The sequence below is a fragment of the Brachyistius frenatus genome, unplaced genomic scaffold, assembly GCF_029030835.1.
Source record: "Brachyistius frenatus isolate BFR_SWC_R1_liver_20210118 unplaced genomic scaffold, ASM2903083v1 Contig_32, whole genome shotgun sequence".
In the NCBI taxonomy this organism is placed as follows: Eukaryota; Metazoa; Chordata; class Actinopteri; family Embiotocidae; genus Brachyistius; species Brachyistius frenatus.
In genome coordinates this window covers 3171090-3189972 of record NW_027210631.1, presented here as the reverse complement: position 1 = coordinate 3189972, position 18883 = coordinate 3171090, and the positions used below count along the sequence as shown (strand labels likewise).

The 18883-nt window shown below is 43.0% G+C and overlaps 1 protein-coding gene across 2 annotated transcripts in view; it reads left to right on the top strand.

The window, feature by feature from the left end:
* Positions 1 to 18883, top strand: part of ptprz1b (protein tyrosine phosphatase receptor type Z1b) — a 68332-nt gene that overhangs the window by 42792 nt on the left and 6657 nt on the right. The window contains exons 7-24 of one of the 2 annotated variants that reach the window (XM_069700129.1): positions 1135 to 1292; positions 3714 to 3864; positions 6264 to 6448; positions 7237 to 7363; positions 7445 to 7497; positions 7885 to 8376; positions 8514 to 8697; positions 9363 to 9572; positions 13321 to 13465; positions 13644 to 13735; positions 13836 to 13921; positions 15027 to 15047; positions 16515 to 16611; positions 16697 to 16779; positions 16854 to 16988; positions 17478 to 17609; positions 17886 to 18043; positions 18316 to 18451. In XM_069700129.1, coding sequence (XP_069556230.1) covers positions 1135 to 1292; positions 3714 to 3864; positions 6264 to 6448; positions 7237 to 7363; positions 7445 to 7497; positions 7885 to 8376; positions 8514 to 8697; positions 9363 to 9572; positions 13321 to 13465; positions 13644 to 13735; positions 13836 to 13921; positions 15027 to 15047; positions 16515 to 16611; positions 16697 to 16779; positions 16854 to 16988; positions 17478 to 17609; positions 17886 to 18043; positions 18316 to 18451 — 2645 coding nt within the window. The remainder of the gene's footprint in view (positions 1 to 1134; positions 1293 to 3713; positions 3865 to 6263; positions 6449 to 7236; positions 7364 to 7444; positions 7498 to 7884; positions 8377 to 8513; positions 8698 to 9362; positions 9573 to 13320; positions 13466 to 13643; positions 13736 to 13835; positions 13922 to 15026; positions 15048 to 16514; positions 16612 to 16696; positions 16780 to 16853; positions 16989 to 17477; positions 17610 to 17885; positions 18044 to 18315; positions 18452 to 18883) is intronic. The other variant, XM_069700130.1, reaches the window with a different exon arrangement.

The window sequence follows — 18883 nt, the reverse complement described above, 5'->3', positions numbered from 1 at the left end:
ATAAGAGGCTGACAGCATTTAGTCCAGAGTTTAAAGGTGACCTCTGGAGTTTTCTTGGAAACAAACAAAAATCACATTTACATTCAGTGTTACTGAAAGGCTTGAGATTTTTCACAAATGCGATGAATCTACTTCCTTCTAGAGCTGCACGATTTTGAATAAAATGAGAGTCAGGATTTTCTTGCTTTAAATTGAGATCTCGATTCTCTCATGATTTTTTTTAAATAAATATGTTTATTGCTCTTATTTACCTGATACAGAAGGAAACGCATCAAAACTCATGGTGGTGCCTGATACAGGAGCAGCACATCAACTTTGGACGACAGAAAATGAATGCTGTTGTTTCAGCTTCATGAATCTGACACTGAACGTAAAAACAATCAATCACGTGTCTTCTCCTATTAAACATAACAATTGAACTATTTTTCTTTTTTTTTCATTATTATTATTATTATTATTATTTTTTCTTTCTGTCTCTCTCTTGCTCTCACTGGGTTTATGTCCCTGTTTCCGGCTGCTCTGCATCACTAGACGTAGTGTTGTCATTTGTTGAGGGAGAAAGTCGAAGCACTTGTTTTGATGCGACTGATGAAAATACGTCAGAATCATTGTCACGTAGAAAAGAGATCGCAGAAAGACATGAAGCGAGATCACATTTTTGACACATTAGTGCATCCCTACTTCCTTCCTCACAAAACACTATCGCAGCTAATTTTCCTTCAAAGTTTGAATCCAGCATTGTTTACATCCATATTCAGGAGCAAACAGTCTCCTTCTCTCCTGTGTTTGTTGCTTTCTGGGCACATTACCTCCACCTGTTTATCAGTAAACAGTGACGCCTCGGTCGAGGCACTGTCCTCGTGCACAAACAAAACGAGGACCCACTCAGAGAAAAACTGATTCATAGTGCTATTAGAGGTCGAAAGCTCCAGAGAATACCATTAATGTCCTTGACACAAAAATAAGTGGGTCAGGGCAGCAAGCGAGAGAAAACTCATGCAGAAACACTATTACACAGTGAAGGACACTTTTCCTTCTCCTAAATGATAAAACGGTAAAAGACCAGTGGCCGTTTTTTAAACTGCTTCGTCCTGCAGCTCGCACTAAAGATTTGTCACCTGTTGTTTTTACCAGGTAAGAGTGCCTCAGTGGAGGCGTTCACCTTGAGGTCCCTGCTGCCCAACAACACCGACAAATACTACATCTACAACGGCTCACTGACCGCTCCGCCCTGCTCTGAAGTGGTGGAATGGATCATCTTTAAGCACACCGTGACCATATCGGAAACACAGGTCAGTACATTTTATCACTCACGCACACGGGAGTCCGCTGTTATCGATGCTAATTTCTGTCCTGACATTTCAATAGACTCTAAAAAAGACAGTAACACTGTTTTTTATTCTATTATTCTGAATGGAGCTTTAGGCAGTTGCATCATTCTGCAGCAAAGCCAGCGGTCCTGTAAAAGCTTCTCTTAACATGAGTCAGAGCAGCTCCAACTAATAAATAGACGGAGCATTGTCAGATGGAAGCCCGAAGCTTTATGATGAAAGTCTTTTATGTCAGACACACGCTGTCATACTCATGTAGAGCTTTGAGATAATGAAAGAGGAAAGGTTCACGTTGGATTTTTGGGCATTTTGGATCAAGTCGTGAAAACTAGCAGTCGACTTCGACTTCTGAGTTCATCTTAGAAACATCTCTGCTGTGTTTCAAATGTCGTGCTTGTGTACCAACACTCACGATTCTGAGTGCAGAAGTGCGTTCACACTGTCGAGTAGAGAAACATGCAGTGCACGACAAGTACCAGGATGATGCACTCAAAACGGTCCAAAAAAGAAGTGTGAAACGTTGGACACTTTTAACCCTGGAGGAAGGGGCGGGGCCACTGATGTAGAGAATTTTCAAATTAAGTGTCTGAAGAAGCTACAGCTGTTCCTGAACACCACACTAAAGTGTTTCTTTTTCACTTCTGCTGCTGGACAGAAGACATCAGTGTTTCAGTCCCTCCTGGAAATCGTGATCTTATGATCACAATAATTCACGCAAATTCACGCAAACTCTGCAATATTTGAAAGAGCTTGCAATTTTTTTTTATTGTTACAATTTTTCTCCAAAAAAGGTCGTCAGCAGAATCTGTGCTAAAGTGTTAACGGTATGAGGTTAGTCTTTTCAAACAAAACTCGCTTTATTAACAAACATAACTCCTCATTTACAATCAGAAAGGCTCGTTATTTCTCATCTCCAAATAAAACTCGGTGCACCGGAGGAAACCGGAACAAGCGGACGGGGTTTGCGGGAAACTTGGTCTTCACATCAAGATTCTCTAATTAAATGCTTATTATCAATGGAAGTGGTGACATATTACTGTATGATAAATTCATTTTATACACACGTCAAGTTGTCAGAGACTGCACTTTGTTTTTGTGAATACAGTAGGCTTCTGTGTTGACATTAATTATACAGCAATTAGAGCTCTTATTTTGACAGCTAATGCAGTCGTTGTTTCTATATTAGCGTCAGACTGTCTGTTTGGCAAAGCTGTGTCACATTTATGATTTTTTTGGAAACTGTTAGCCCCATGGTTTTGTAAATTCAATAAATGAATAAAAAAAGATGAGAACTCAAATATTTATTTGGCGTGCAGCATGATTAATATCATTGGAATCGATTACATATCTATTTTTTTTTATTTTTCTTGACTTTACATTTTTTCGAATTCCCACAATTTTACCGCAACAAACTCACTTAAAACTTATTACACTGCAATTTCTGAGAGTATCTGCCGCAAAATCAAGCATTTTTAATAGCAGCAGTTACAAAAACAATTTTTGGGTAAAATAATTGCAGGGGTATTTCACATGTTAAGGTTATTTCAGTACAGAATAGCCGTGTGCGATTTGAAACACTATTGTCAAATTTCCTGCACTACAGGAGTAAGAGTCCTAACATGTAGAAGCACTATTTGTTAGTGTACTAAGAGAATTATGTCATTTACAACACAGCACATCTTTAAAATGGATGAACATCCTCTTTAAAGTTAGCGTCCCTGCTGCCAGTGGTTGTTGCGTCTGCTTGTGGTTCGTTGCTGGTTTCAGGTCAGCTGTCTTTGACATCTGTACATGGAACAAAAACTAAATGTTAGGTTGAGGTGATGCAGTGTGACAGGGTTACAGAACTTAGAAAAAAGGGTTTTGTTGTGGCTGTGTGTGGTAGAGAAGGCAACACGAGCTGACACTGTAACGTTACTGCAGTTTGAGGCCACACTGAAGATGTTTGAGGACCCCCGAGGAACGATGACTTTGGATTAAATCATGTGTGTAAAAATCATCAATTTCGGAGCAGAATAATGGTGCGACCGAGGCCCTGCCGGTGGTTGTGTGTTTACTGGACGTGCACAGTTGTTCGTGTGTGTTTGTGCTTGTGTTTGCATGATTGAAACGTGGTGGCAAGGCATGACACGGGCACGTTGGAGCTCACCAAAAATAGAGCAGCGCTGTCTCTCTGCCTCAGCCTGGCAAGTACACAAGCCTCTTAAACACACACACACACACACACACGCACACGCACACGCACGCACTCACACACTCACAGGCATCAGTTTTAGGTTTATTTTGGCTACCGAATAGAGACGAGGAAGATGCAGAAGAGGTGTTTCTTTGCTTTTGTTTCCTCTCTGTTCACCTCTGTGTTGTCTGTGTGTGTGTCGGCAGCTGGAGGTGTTCTGTGAGGTGATGACCATGGAGCAGGCCGGATATGTGATGCTGACTGATTACCTGCAGAACAACTACAGGGAGCAGCAGCAGCAGTTCATGGGTCAGGTGTTTGCCTCCTACACCGGAGTCGAGGAGGTGCTCACGCCCAGTATGTCATCACCCATTCCAGAGAAACGTCTGCTGCTTGTTTGTCTCCTTTAGTTCTACTTTGAATTTCATTTGTTTCTGCTTTCTCACTGTTGTCCTTCTATCCATCATGTCGTTTTTTTTACTGAGAACAAAAAGACAGGAAACATGGGTCGACATGAAGCAAACCCAACGGGTTCAGTTCAGATGCTTTCACACGTACCTTGTATGGATCTATAAGAAGTTGACCGAGCGCTTTGCTTTTCAGAAACACATTCACAGCCACTGATTTACTCTATTTTTATGTTGTTTTCTGAAGTCACAGACTAGATGCTGCACACATCTAAGTTACCTGCATTAAGTCTGGGCACAGAACAACTTGAGTTCAAATGATGTTTAGGTTCTTCTGGTGACCAACACCCTCCATATAGTCTCTGTCACCTCCTCTCAAACCCAGTCAGCCACGTCAGTCTGCTATTTAAACATTTGTACTCTAGAGCAAGACTCTTTAGCAGTAACAGGCAAGTCAAGTCAGTTTTTCATTATAGCACATTTCTACCCAACATAAGTTGACCAAAGTGCTTCCCAGCAGACAGAATTAAAACAATTCAGTTTGATTTAAAGCAATCCACCAATTAAAAATAGATTAAGCAATAAACAAAATTAGAATAAATTAAATCCAGTATCAAGCCAACACAACACGTGGATAAACATGAGCATTAATGATTACGAAAACAAAATGTAGGTATGGGCTAATCTGGAAAGTTTACGCCCTGTATATCATTACTTCATCATTATTTTGTCATAATCATAATGACCTTGGTTGGAAAAAGTAACTGACAGATTGATCGATGATGAAACTATTTGGTAGGTACACCCCTTCACAATAAAACAGTGAATGAAAACCAACCGATAAAACACTGTGTAACCAACCTTACTCAACCTTATATTTCTTTCAGTCCTTTCATTCATGGTGCTGAGCCTGTTATAACACGGGGAGGGATTCATTCCCACAGGCTGTAGCAGGTGAACTAAGAAATGTGCTACAGGGCAGCAGCTTTGGTTTAAAGGTTGTTTTTTTTACTTTGGGTTTTGGGTTCATATTCAAGATTTGGGATAATACATGTACAGCAAAAATATGGAAAATGTAGGGGGTGGCCAGTTGTTGACTAATGGGTTGATGGTTCCCATGCTGAAATGTTCTTTGGAAGGACACTGAATCTCAATGGCAAGCAAGCATGGCAGCTCTGTTGCCATTGTGTGTGTGTGTGTGTGTGTGTGTGTGTGTGTGTGTGTGTGTGTGTGTGTGTGTGTGTGTGTGTGTGTGTGTGTGTGTGTGTGTGTGTGTGTGTGTGTGTGTGTGTGTGTGTGTGTGTGTGTGTGTGTGTGTGTGTGTGTGTGTGTGTGTGTGTGTGTGGTAATGGGTGAAGTGCTTTGTAAACCTCTGAAGTAAAAAGGTTTTGTGTAAGTGCAGTCTGTTTACTTTCAGTGACTTTCAGATACACAGCAGCTCAGCCAGTGAGTTTGGACCAGCAGAGATCTCAGCAGCAGAGATGTCTGAGAAAATGGTCTTGCCCACCAGACTCGGCATGTTATGACTTTGTCCTTTGAAATATTCTTCCTTATTAGGCTTTAAAAAGTTCAAACCAGAGTCTCTAAAGCTTCTCACCAATCTAATTTAGACCAAATTTTGGACAGCCTGGTGAAGAAAAATTAATCTTCCCCTCAGGGATCAATATATATGTTACATTATTAATCGTATTTCTTTTGCCATGACTGAAAATATTGGCCATCTTCTGCTTCCACTGTGTCTGCACCGCTTTCTCCAAGGTCAGCCCCATCGAGATCATCAAAAGATATAATTCACGACGCTCCCTGTTCTCATAAAGTGGACCCTGAAGTAAAGTGGACCTTTTGGGTTGCCAGGGAGCTCGACTTTGTAGTTCAGTCACCCTGCTCCTCGTAGAGCAGGCAATTTATTTTGCATCTCTTTTTGAAATTGAAATAGAGTATTCAGAAATTCAGAAAAGGGTATTTTTTTTGCCCGTAACAAATTCATGCACACACTTATACATGCACCACCCACTCATTGCCACATTCACCTCCTGAGCTGGGCTTTTAAAAACAGAATCTAATATTCCTCCAATTTCAGTGCGGTCGATTAGCATCAAGTTATGTCAAGAAACTCAAAATGTTCAATGTTGCACTGTTTCTTTGTTGTTTATTCAGATTCAGATGTTTACTTATGATGTATTTTGTCATCTCTTTCCTTTAAAATTTTTATTAATCGCACAAATTAATAATTTCAAACTTTTAGAAATAATGACAAATTCTCCTTAAATGTCAAAGCAAACAACTTTCTACACGCGCAAGACAGATTTTCCTAATTCCTCCATCTCTCTCTCTCTCTGCCGTCTCCAGCCTGCAGCTCGGAGCCCGAAAACGTGCAGGCGGACGCCCAGAACGACACCACCATCGTGGTGATGTGGGAGCGTCCCCGCGCCGTGTACGACACCACTATCGACTGGTACACCGTCACCTACCAGAGGCTGCAGGGCCGCGAGCAGAACAAGCAGGAGTACCGGACGGACGGAGACCAGGACGTGGTATGAAAGCTCTGTTTATATCTGCCTCCCCAGCAGCCACATGTGCTCTCACCATTGACTGCAAGTAATTACAGCTCCATTATCTCCAGTCAACACAGGTACATTTTACTGAGGAATAGATAATTGGTAGAAATTACAGTCACTCCATCCGTCCACTCTCATCCTCCGTCTGGCACTCTGATGGTGTGAGTGCTGTTGGAATCTGGATTGATCGAAGTGATTGAATGATTAATGACGACAATCCATCTTGGCCTTTTAACTGAACTGAACAGCCCTTATTGTGACCAGCAACATCCGTGTTCGTGTATTTACAGTATGTATGTGCACGTGTGCATGGATGTCAGTATTCAGACCAAGCCAAGACAACACAAGGACTGTTGTCAACCTTTTGTTTGGAAACGTGATATTTATGTGTGCAGAATTTTGTTTAGTGTTTCAGTGTTTCCATGTAATTTAAATACATCTCTGGTGCTTTGGGTTATAATTCTAGTGTGGCTTCCTCATCTGTTACTGTTTAAGTCTAAATTATGTGTAAAGCCCTTTCTAATCATCATATAATAATTTAATCGTCTGGACTAAACATAGTTTAGTTATACAGTGAATAACATTGAGGCTAAATTCCAGTGTTTATACATCTGTTTGCAGTGGTGGTTATTTCCTTTCTGTGGTGGTGCTCCACTGCTGAATGAATTCAGAAACAAGTTTTTAATTTCTTATTTCAATGTTTCGTCCTTTATATTATAAAGGAACGAGAAGCCGCTCATTTGAACTCTCCTTTGTGACTGCAGGGTGCCATCATCTCCAGCCTGCTGGCCAACAGCAGCTACGTGGTTCAGGTGGTGGCTGTCTGCACCAACGGACTCAGAGGACGCTGGAGCGACCAGGTCATAGTGGACATGCCGTTGGAAGACCCCGGTACAAACGCACACACAAACTTAACAAAACCACATATTTTAACTACAATTATAAGTCTTCATTTCTTTCCTCTCGTTCTAGAAAGCAATTCGGACCCCGACCCTGTCACAAGGGATTTGGACATCAACAGTGAGGTAGGACATTGTGTGTACCTGTGGAGTCACCTGACCTCGCAATTATGAAGAATGTAACACAATTATTTTGCAGTGCTGACATTTGTCCTGTGTTCAATCATATCAGTGGAGCTCATTATTATGCAAATGAATGTAATTATGTTGGTAGAGGCTTGTCATTGAGTGTTTGGAGAGCAGGAGTAAAAAGGTGGTGGGGGACTTTATGAGGCACATGTTGAGGTGAGATTACAGAAATGATGCGATGTACAACCTCTCCCACATTGAATTTATATGTCAAGTAATCTTATTAATTTAAGAAAGAAGAGGTGAAAGTATAAAAGTCCCTCCAGTTTTTGTGTCCCTCCAAACGTAGTATATAAAACCCAACATGTTGGGTTCTTTCTTGAGGTCTCGTCCACATGGGAGAAGCCAGATGACCAGAATCAGGTGGATCTGGCTCCAGAGGATCACAGCCCGGTGGAGGAGATCCCAGTGGAGCAGACCAGAGTGTACCAGAACCAACCTACGCACCACCAGAACCAGCCCACAGACCAAACCCAAGAAAACCAGAACATCCCAGTCCAGGTGGACCCTCGTTCGACCCCAAAGACTCCCTCTGACTCGGCCATTCTGCAGAAAATTAGACTCAACCAGACAAAAAAAACGCAACAAATCAAGTCGCAGCCTGATCCCATAGATGAGAACTGGATCGACATTGACGAGATGATCCCCACAACCCGGCCCTTCACCAAACCGGGTTTTGACGGCAATAGCGCAATCTGGGTAACTGAGGTAACCGAGCAGCCGGGCTTCCTGTTTCCATTTGAGCGGACGACCACTCAGCCGGCAATCCGGCGGCAGATCACAGAAGAGGCATCGCTGGCAGTGTTGCCGAATGAGGTAATTCTTTGAACTTCCTTTTTCTCATTGTTCATTTTATCTTTACACAAGTAAATGTAATAATGGATGCATAAACCTAGATCAAACATGTGTCTGATGTTCATCTGCTTGTTGTCCACCGTCTCCTCTCCCTACAGTCGAGTGATGCTGATCCACCAGAACAAGCTGCTGAAAATGGCCTCCCATCTTCCGAGTCGGACCTCTTCACCGCTCCTGTGGAGGACGTCCATGTCACAGATATCTTCTATGAAGACACAGTGAACAGCTCTCCGCTGGGAACCTCCACCGCCCCTGCAACAGCGTTTACCTCTGTGCTGCCAGGTCAGATCTGACAACAAGAGCTTTTTTTCTGTTTCTGACACTCTTATTTACAAAAAAAACAACATGTTGGAGTGTTTCGCTATTGCAGCTTTTCCTGCAGCGCCAGGAACGAGTGTAATCCGACAGCAGTCACTCACAGTTTGTGAGTGACTGCTGTCGGATTTCAGATGGACTGCCAGAAAACTAATAAGAAGGAGGGACTTTAGCTAGCTAACCTGAGTTAACTTGTAGAATAAATTGATTGATTATTGATTTTATGAGACTCGTTAAATAGGAGTCTATGGAGCAGGAGGCTTTTTGGAGCCAACCTCTAGTGGCACCTGGTGGTATTGCAGCTTAAGGCACTTCTGCATCGGTCTCATTTTTCAGACCCGGAAGTATCCACTTTTAAACTTATTTAAATTACCCTAAAAACGGTCTCAAAACCCTTTTATAGAAAAAGAAAAGATGCATCGTTCAATCAGTATTTATTCAGATGTCTCCGGTATTATTCACAAAATAATTTGTCTGTTATTTATGAATTTTGGAGTAAACATGAGGGTCTGAAAATCTAAATATCCCTCAAAGCAATTTTATAACACTTTTGGGCTTATTTGTAATGTCATGTCCTGTTGTGGCACCACATCTGTCAAATCATGTCGTCTTCATGTACATTTTGTCCGCAGGTAACAAAGGCTCCGATGAAGACGACGATGGCCTTGTGAACAAACCGGTACCAGACACCATCCCCTCCGACTCCTCCACCCTGTCCTCGCCCTGGATCATGGACAAGACGGCGACTGCCAGCAACACACTCTCCGATTCCGTCTATAAATCCATCACCACCTCGTCTCTCGTCAGAGTGCTGCTGCATACGACTCAGCCCATGTTCAACGGTAAGACCACATGAAAAACACTTCACATATACAAAACAAATACGCACTTCCTCTTCAAAAGCAGCTTTGAATTTTCAATCTGAGGGATTTCACTGAGCAGCAGCATGGTTTAAATGCATGTTTTTCTTCTGTGGTGGATAGACAGCGGGACTTAATTGCGGTGGATGCTTGCCTTTTCTCCCTCCACGGCTCACTATGCTGTGCAGCTAATCACTGCTGTGCTCCGTGGACAGGGTGACATGATGAGGATAATGCTGCTGCTGCTGCTGGTGGTGGTGGTGGTAAATGATGATGACCAGAATGAGTAAGGTGGCGTTGATGATGATTAGAGTGATAATCAGCATCTTCTTCACTCTCTGATCTGGTTGCTTGACTCTTTCACAAATCTTTCAGCAAGTAACTGGACGAGGTCAAATTTTCCCCGGCTCAATATAATCTGCTTGAATCCACTGGAGCTTGGTGATTTGATTCTAGTTCTGGGACTCCTCCTGTTTTGTCTGAGCTCTTTCCTGTGGCTCCACGGCGCTCTCTGGTGGTTGTTTCTTCTCTGTCCTTTAAGACTGCAGGCTTCTGTTCATCTTCACCCTTTTTAGCATTCATTCATACAGTGTGGGGATGTCGATGACTCCGAGCACATTTTACTCTGACTCTCTGCATCTGTTTGAGTCTCTCACCTTTAATCAAACTCTCACGTTCACCATTTCTGGGACATTCAATTCTTCTTTTCCACCTTTTCTGGCATGAAAAAACACATTTTAAAAGGACACTTCTCTTTGATTTGATCTCCTGGAAAGTTTTTTTTTCACTTTGGCTTTTCTTGCAGAAAATACACCCACATCCAGAGTTGAGGATTCAACCACTGATGGCTATTTTGGTTTCACACACTCTCTAAACACTGGAATAATTGTCAACCCTGCAGTCTCTGTCCCTGAAGAAGAACCTCCAACCCTCACACACTCTCCTGCCCTCCATGAAAATAAGAAGTTCTCTGAAGATCACTCTTTAAATACGGATTTAGAGCAACCTCAAATTTCTCCTACTTTGAGTTCTCAGGATCACTTAATTGCTGCATACTCTCTTTCTCTGCTGCCTGATTATGGTACCATCAACTTATCAGAAACAACCACTGTCAAAGGAAATACTTCAAATACTTCTCAGACTAACAGCAGGGTGCAGGATGGCCTGAATACTTTGCTGCATCACAAGAGTGAAGGGGAAGCCGAAGCGAATAGACATGAAGACAACTTTAGTTCGGTCCCCTCTTTCTTTGATTCTGAAGGTTTGGACTTGTCCAACGGTCAAACAGAGGACAGTGGATCAGGCTTCGACAGCACCAGGCCCAATGAGAAACGGGCAGAAGCTGCTACAGTTAAAACTGAATTTTCGACATTTGCAAGCTCATCTGTTAGCTTCAAGGTGGACAATACAGGGGAGAGGAGCAGACCAGGAAGGGAAATGGCCACTGAAAGAGATAATAATACCGAGGCAAGAAAGAAAATGGGTCACCAGACAGAGTGTGAAACGGAGGAGAAGGAAAGTGGTGAGGAAGAGGAAACGATAAGAGGAGTTAAAGACATTGGGAATCAAAGAGAGAAGAAGGTGGACAGAGAAACAAATGAGAGTGTTAGACAGCTCAATAGCAGAGCCGGCTGTGACCTGCTGAGAGAGAAAGAGATGGAAACTGAAGCAGAAACTGTAGCAGGAGGGAGGACGTACAGTGAGAGTGGCAGTGGGGCTGAGGATGTTAGTGGTTCAGGAGAGCACGGCGGGGTCACAGGAAGTGCAAAGGAAGTCAGTGATGATAAAGAAGGTTTCAAAGCTGTAGAAAATGAATCTGGTGAAAGAGGTGGTCTGCAGCTGCCTGTTGGGAGAAGTAAAGAGTCCCCACTGTTCGACAGCAGCGCAGATCACGGCAGTGGTGGCGGCCGTGATGAAGAGGACCAAAACTCAAGACCTGACAGTCCAGGTTTTGCTGTTAAATCTACTCTCGACGATCACAAGGGGAGTAAAGAACATGTAGGAGGAGGTGGTAAAGAGGATGGAGAGGCAGGTGGTGCTGCAGCTGTAGCTGGAGACAGTTTACAGGAGCTCTCAGGTGTTGGTGGGTTGTTGTTTGATGCTGCAAGAAGTGCTGTATCTGGGCAACTCGTCCCTCGGCTCAGACTGACAGACGCCAACAAGGCAACGGAGAAACAAATGGAAGGTAAATGTGACATAATGCACACGCTTTCCACAGCCCGGCCTCTTTGTAAGAGAATATGACACATGGGGTATAAATCGTTTTTCTTTTCTTCATTTAACTGTGGTCACAGACATTTATCATGTATAGCACTGTTATTGCCAATAGAAATATAGATACTTACAGCTGGATCAAATGTCATGTGGTAGGTCGGAGTTACTCGTAGTGAGAAACTCACAGAGAGTTATCACCAGACTTCTCCCCTCAGCTCTGCAGAGCATTTTCGCATCTTTCAGCTGATTGTTTTAGTTTTTCAGCCTGAAATTTGACTGTTTTACTCAACCATGTCATTTCCAGCTGCAGGCAGATGTTTTCAGTGATAAAGCTCTGGTAAACCCACTGCACTCTACCTGTCCAGCACCAAACAGCAGACAGAGCAACTAGCTGATAAACACAGTGGAACATTTAACAGCTCAAGAGACAGATCTTTTTATCAGAAGGTGGTGGAGACCAAACCAGAGCTAAAAGAAGAGTTATTATTGGACATATTCTTGTTCTCTGGCCATAAACAAGTCTATAAGTGAACAATGGCCACTGGCACAAATTGGTGGCATATCCAACTATCTTAATACATCCATGGGAGGCAACTGTCTGCGAACATGGCAACGTTAAAGGTGATAATTGACCATTTTCACAGCGGATATTTTAATTCTATCAGTTGAACCATTGTTTTTCCTTCAATGACAAGCAGTCATGTGTTTGTGCTGTTTCTGCTTCCCCCTTTGGCCAACAAATCCATTAATACAGACTTAATCTTTCCAACCTGTTTTGTCATCCCAAGCCCTCATGTACTGCCGTTTTGTCGCAGCCTGCTGTCCATTTCAGAAATATGCACAAGATGCCTTGAATTTAGGCACCAAAAATGTCATCATGGTTTGGGTCAAAATATGTATTTTACATATGTAACATAATATGTATCATGTAAGATACTTAATGTAACTAATGTAAGTTAAATACTTCACAAAAGGAACTTGCATTACTTAAAACAAATCAGCATTGACTTTTTATTTCTCACAGGATCAATCCCTGGTCTCCAACATGGAAGTCCTGTATTTGTTGTTTCATCAACCACCCCTGCCCTCTTCCCTACGTAGACTTTATCAATCTTTCTACTCGTCATGTCTCTGACATCAGGGGCTTTGATAAAAGGGCAGTATTTGACAGCCTGGGAATGAGAAGTTCTAGTCTGACAGATCAATTCTCTCAGGAAGGTCTGAGGCAGAGTTAAATACATCTTTGATGAAGTGGACACAGACTGAATCACTGCTCTTCAACAATTCAGTTAAAAAAAATCTCATGCATGGCAATGTTTATAAATCTTATTACACGTCTGTAGATCCACTTCTATCTGTTGTTTTGTCCATTATAGATGATATAAACCAAGGTTCAAAGTTCACTCTTGACCTTAAAAACAGTGGCCCTCCCACACTGTCTCTTCCCGTCTCTCGTTTTCTCTCTCAGCCACCGCACCTGACTCATCTTCATCTTCCTCCGTCTCGTCTTTTTCAGAGGGCAGCAACAGCAGCCACGAGTCTCGGATCGGGCTGGTTGAAGGCGTGGAGCGGGAGAAGAGGACGGTCGTCCCTCTGGCTGTCGTCTCCACCCTCACCATCCTTTGTCTGCTGGTACTGGTGGGCATACTCATCTACTGGAGGTACACACACACACACACACACACACACACACACACACACACACACACACACACACACACACACACACACACACACACACACACACACACACACACACACACACACACACACACACAGTCTGTCTGTGTTCATTTCACCCCTGCACCACTCTTAGATTCTGATTTCTTTGTGTCACAGAAACTGTTTCCAGGCTGCTAATTTCTACCCAGATGACACTGCATCACCTAAAGTCATATCTGCTCCGTCGACACCCCTGCTGCTGGCCACAGGTAACACATTCAGAACATCTCTCAGCAGCCTGGTTATATTTGTAATATTTGTAATCCGTGGTGTTAACCCTGCAGCTGAATATTCACCGTTGTGTTCCAGACGGTCACGAGCCGCTGACGGTGAAGCAGTTCGTGAAGCATGTCATGGAGCTCCACAGCACCAACACTTTCTCCAAGGAGTTTGAGGTGTGTGGGATTTTCAATAAGACTGTTTAAGTTCAGAATAAATCCCCCACGAGATATTTTTGAAGAAAAATTCCAATCGTGTGAATGACAAATGCGTTTTCAGGAGATTATCTCAGGTTTTATTTTTCCTGTTCCCCAATAAGTACAAACAGAGTTAAAAGATGGATCACTTAGTTTTGGTTCATGTGTTGAAGTACCTCATTTGTCACAGCTCCTTAATGCTCCTCCACATCTCTATTAACATCATGTTCTGTAGGAATATCATTTAGCACAGTGTCAATGTGTATCTTCATGTACAACGTGTAATACATCAGTATGCAGGAGGCGTGTTTTGGTATGACACCATGGCAGTGCAGCTTGGTTCACGTTTCTGACTCTAAATTCAAATATACAAATGCGTCAAACTGAAGACAGGACATCAGATTTGACAAACAGGTCTGCAGAAACAAGGACAGATAGATAAAAAGAACCAGTTTCAGGCCCTTGTAAAATCTCCATCTCTGCTCATACTGAATGTGCAGAAAAGATTTTAGAAATGTCTCATGTGGAGTATTGAAATGCCTGAATGTTGTTTTGAGACCAGTTTAATGGATTAGTTTGACAACAGGGACATCTGCATGGCATTAGTCACCTCTGTGTCCGAGCATGAACCTCCTGAGTACTACACACACATAGGGTTAATATACTTCCTTCTTGGAAATGTCAGTGTAATTGTGTGTTTTCCCCCATTTTGTAACAGTGTTTTTGCTTTCTTTAAGCTACAGTACATTTTAAATCAATACACATTTATTGAGAAAAAAAACAAACCTTTCAGGTATTTGCACAGTTAAAATGGTGCCTTGATATTTCACAGGGTAGAAAAGGCTAACTTCAAGTCCACAGCTCAGATGGGAAACGCGGTATATTTCCCATGCAGCTGCGCCTCTCTGTGTGTATCTGAGCCCCCAATTCCTGTACCTGCACTGACTCCCTGACTCCCTGTCTGTCTGTCTGTCTGTCTGTCTGTTTGTCTGTCTGTCTGTCATCTTGTCCCCCTGTCCCACTCTCCTCTCACCACCTCCACCACCATCGTCGTGCTTTCTGCATCCTCACCACCCTCCATTAGATTGTCAAAGAATCCTACGAGGTAAGACACGTTTCATCCCTCTACGGTTGCAGAGGTGTTGTTTTCTTTGTTTTCCTTTCCTTACAACTCAAACAGATTGCATTTGTTCTAAAGCAGACCCTGTCTTTGTTTCACACGTTGTTGACAAAATAACGTCCCTGTGATGGTGCCTTTTAAGTGGCAGTTTACATATTTTTACCGTCATACAGTTGCACTTGTATTAATTCTCTTTTTTTAAATCTATTGTTGCACAATCATGTTTTAATTGTGAAGAAGATTGTATTGGGACTCACAAATTACAGTCCGCTTTCCTTCCCACAGCTTTATTCCAATATAAGGTTTAAATATGGGGTCACATCAGTCACTTGCACACAGCAGGTCCAGAATTATGACTTTTCCTTCAGTATAATGTATAAACAAGGGACTAACAAAGTCCTTTCACGAGGGTGGATCAATAAATTCTCAGACTGCTGCTGTTGCGTGTGCAGGGTGCACAGAGCAGGAGGACGGTATAAAAAAAATTCTGTTGCTGGATCATCATCAGTTCCTGAGTGAGAAAACGTTTTTGTGAGCGGTGGTCCGGGAGCATCAGCGATCTGAACTTGAGCAGTGAGCGCACGTCAAAGTTACTGGCAAATTATTGGGCAACAGAAAGAAGCAGCAGTCTAATCCAGCGAGCAGGAGTTGGAGGGACGATTGTGTTGTTGTAGATGAGAAATGCGCTGTGAGGGGTCGTGTTAACATATTCGAGAACGCAGGTGCCATCAGAACGTCATAGTAGAACATGGTGTTGACGGTCTGACCCCGGCCGATGAAGTCACGGTGCACAACCCTGTGCATGTCAAAGAAAACCCACCTGGTTGGTCCTGATCTGATGCGCCTTTTTCAGTTTTGGACAGTAACGTTTCGCCGCTCAGAAACGCGAATGTCACTCAAAACGCTTCGCCCGTGCTTCGTTGCCGTCGGCTTCCTGAAGCATTTCAAGGGTCTCCGTTGCTGATTTCCAAAGTTTTACACAAAAAGTGATGTGAGCTCTCTTCTCAATTTACAAATACAGACACACTTGGACCACTGCTCACTAAAATGTGCGTAACGCAGGAACTGATGATAATTCAAGCGACAGAATTTGTAACACTCACTTCTTTGGTTCATACCTTCCTCCTGCTCTGCTCACGCAACAGCGGCAGTCTCGGAGCTTATTGATCCATCCTTGTGTGTACTTTTATCTCTTCTTATCTCAAAGCCTTCGTGTTTTTCTTCTACATACATCTCTTCTTAATTTTAGTGACGACATCATTTATTAAGTGCTTATTTCTTGTTGTTTTGTCTTCACTCTTGGCTGTTAAATTTGAATAATATACAGCAGAATGCAGCATAACAAGAGAAGGCAAAATCTGTCCATAAAAACAGGCCTCATTGATGCTCAGTGTTGTGGCTCATTGTGGTGATCTGACTTTATTTTTATGTGCGTTGTCTGTTGTGTTTCAGGAGGTGCAGGCGTGCACAGTGGACATGGGCATCACGGCCGAGAGCTCCAATCACCCCGACAACAAAAGCAAGAACCGATACATCAACATACTGGCCTGTATGTCGTTATTTAACGTGCTCACTGTTCAACATTTAAATATTAAAGCCAGCTGACATGTAGCTAACGACCCTTTTCTTCTCAGACGACCACAGCAGAGTGAAGCTCTCGAACAGTTTGGACAGAGACGGGAAATGCGGCGACTACATCAATGCCAACTTTGTGGACGTAAGTACGTTTCTACTGTGGATTCACACGTTATATTCAGGCTGTTGTGAGCGAACAGATGTTTCCGTTTGCAGGGCTATGAGCGAACGAGGGCGTACATCGCAGCCCAGGGCCCTCTGAGAGCTGGCAGGGAGGACTTCTGGAGGATGATCTGGCAGCAGAACATCGGAGTTATTGTCATGATCACCAACCTGAAAGAGAAAGGACGGGTAGGAGCCGACAGCAGAACCCACCATCTGATCTGATACACACACACACCTGGCCATTAGAGAACACATTTTTCTTTTCAGGATCACATGTTGGAGGCAAGCTTGAATCTTAACTTTAATTTTGTTGCTGCACAGAATTGAGATTATTTATAAGATTTTAGTGACAGTGCAGTTGTTTGTATCTATATCACTTAAACGTGAAGACATTTAGATTAAAAAAAATCAGGCAGGTTCTTTTCCTTTTTGATTTTTCCTAATGATTCAGTTTCGAACATGTTCATTAGTTACATCATTCCAGGGCCAGATTGCACAAGATATTTCACTCTGTTTCACTGCAGTTTAAACAGAAAATAAAAATTTCAGAAGCTGCTCTGCTACATTTGGGTTTTGTCAGGATTCCTTTTGGATATTTTTGGCTGGTGATCTAAAAATATTTAACATCCTCAGAATCTACACAGCATCATCTTTTTAAAAAAAATCTTTCTGCAGACAAAATGTGACCAGTACTGGCCGGACGACAGCCAGGAGGAATACGGTTCCTACCAGGTGACCCTAAAAAACATCAAGACCCTCGCTTACTACACACAGCGGACCTTCACTGTCAGGGACACCACAAATAAGGTACTTCACACACACACACACACACACACACACACACACACACACACACACACACACACACACACACACACACACACACACACACACACACACACACACACACACACACACACACACACACACACACACACACACACACACACTTCTTTTCGCTGTTAAACACACGTTCAGCACATTTACAAGCTACACTGACTTCAGTAACAGTCCAAAGGGAGTTTTAGGTTGAATTAAAAAAAAGCATCAAAAAAAAAAAACACACCCTCTTTGGTTCTTCAGGTGTCTCAAAGGAGAGTTGAACACACAGTCCAGCATTACCACTACACCCAGTGGCCGGACATGGGCGTCCCAGAATACACTCTGCCTGTCCTGTCCTTCATCAGAGCATCGTCTCGGGCCCGGACACAGGAGATGGGACCAGTGTTGGTACACTGCAGGTGCAGAGTGTGCTTGTGTGTGTGTGTGTGTGTGTGTGTGTGTGTGTGTGTGTGTGTGTGTGTGTGTGTGTGTGTGTGTGTGTGTGTGTGTGTGTGTGTGTGTGTGTGTGAGGTACTGGCCATAAAACTGGATTTGCTCCTCGTGCGCTGCAGTGTGTCGCTGCACAACACTCTGAGAGTTTGTGTGCATAGAATACTTAAAAAACAAAAAACATACTGAATATGACCTTATAATGAATGCAGTGTAAACATGTGCTACGTGCCTTTCACAGTGCCGGTGTAGGAAGGACAGGAACCTACATCGTGATAGACAGCATGCTGCAGCAGATCCACGACCAGGGGATGGTGAATGTTCTCGGCTTCCTGAAACACGTCCGGACTCAGAGGAACTTCCTGGTTCAGACGGAGGTAAGCAGAGAATTCATAGCACATCGTGGGGATCCACCTCCCTTTTGGGGACCGAAAGCCCGCATAATGAAGAGGATTACATTTAAGTGCTAAGTTTAAGTTTGGTTAACAAGTAGTGGTGAGGTTTAGGTTGACTCTCCAGGAAATGAATGTAGGTGGATGTAATGCACTCTGAAGTAATGGAAACACAATTTTTGCACTTTGTGAGGACACTCATTGACACATTTAGTGACCTAAATGTAATTCTAACCTGAATCCTAAAACCGAGTCTTAACTGTTAAACAGCATTTTGATGATGTCAGAAGAATCAGCCAGAATGTCCTCACTTAGTCAAAATGTCCTAAAAACTAGTACACACACACACACACACACACACACACACACACACACACACACACACACACACACACACACACACACACACACACACAC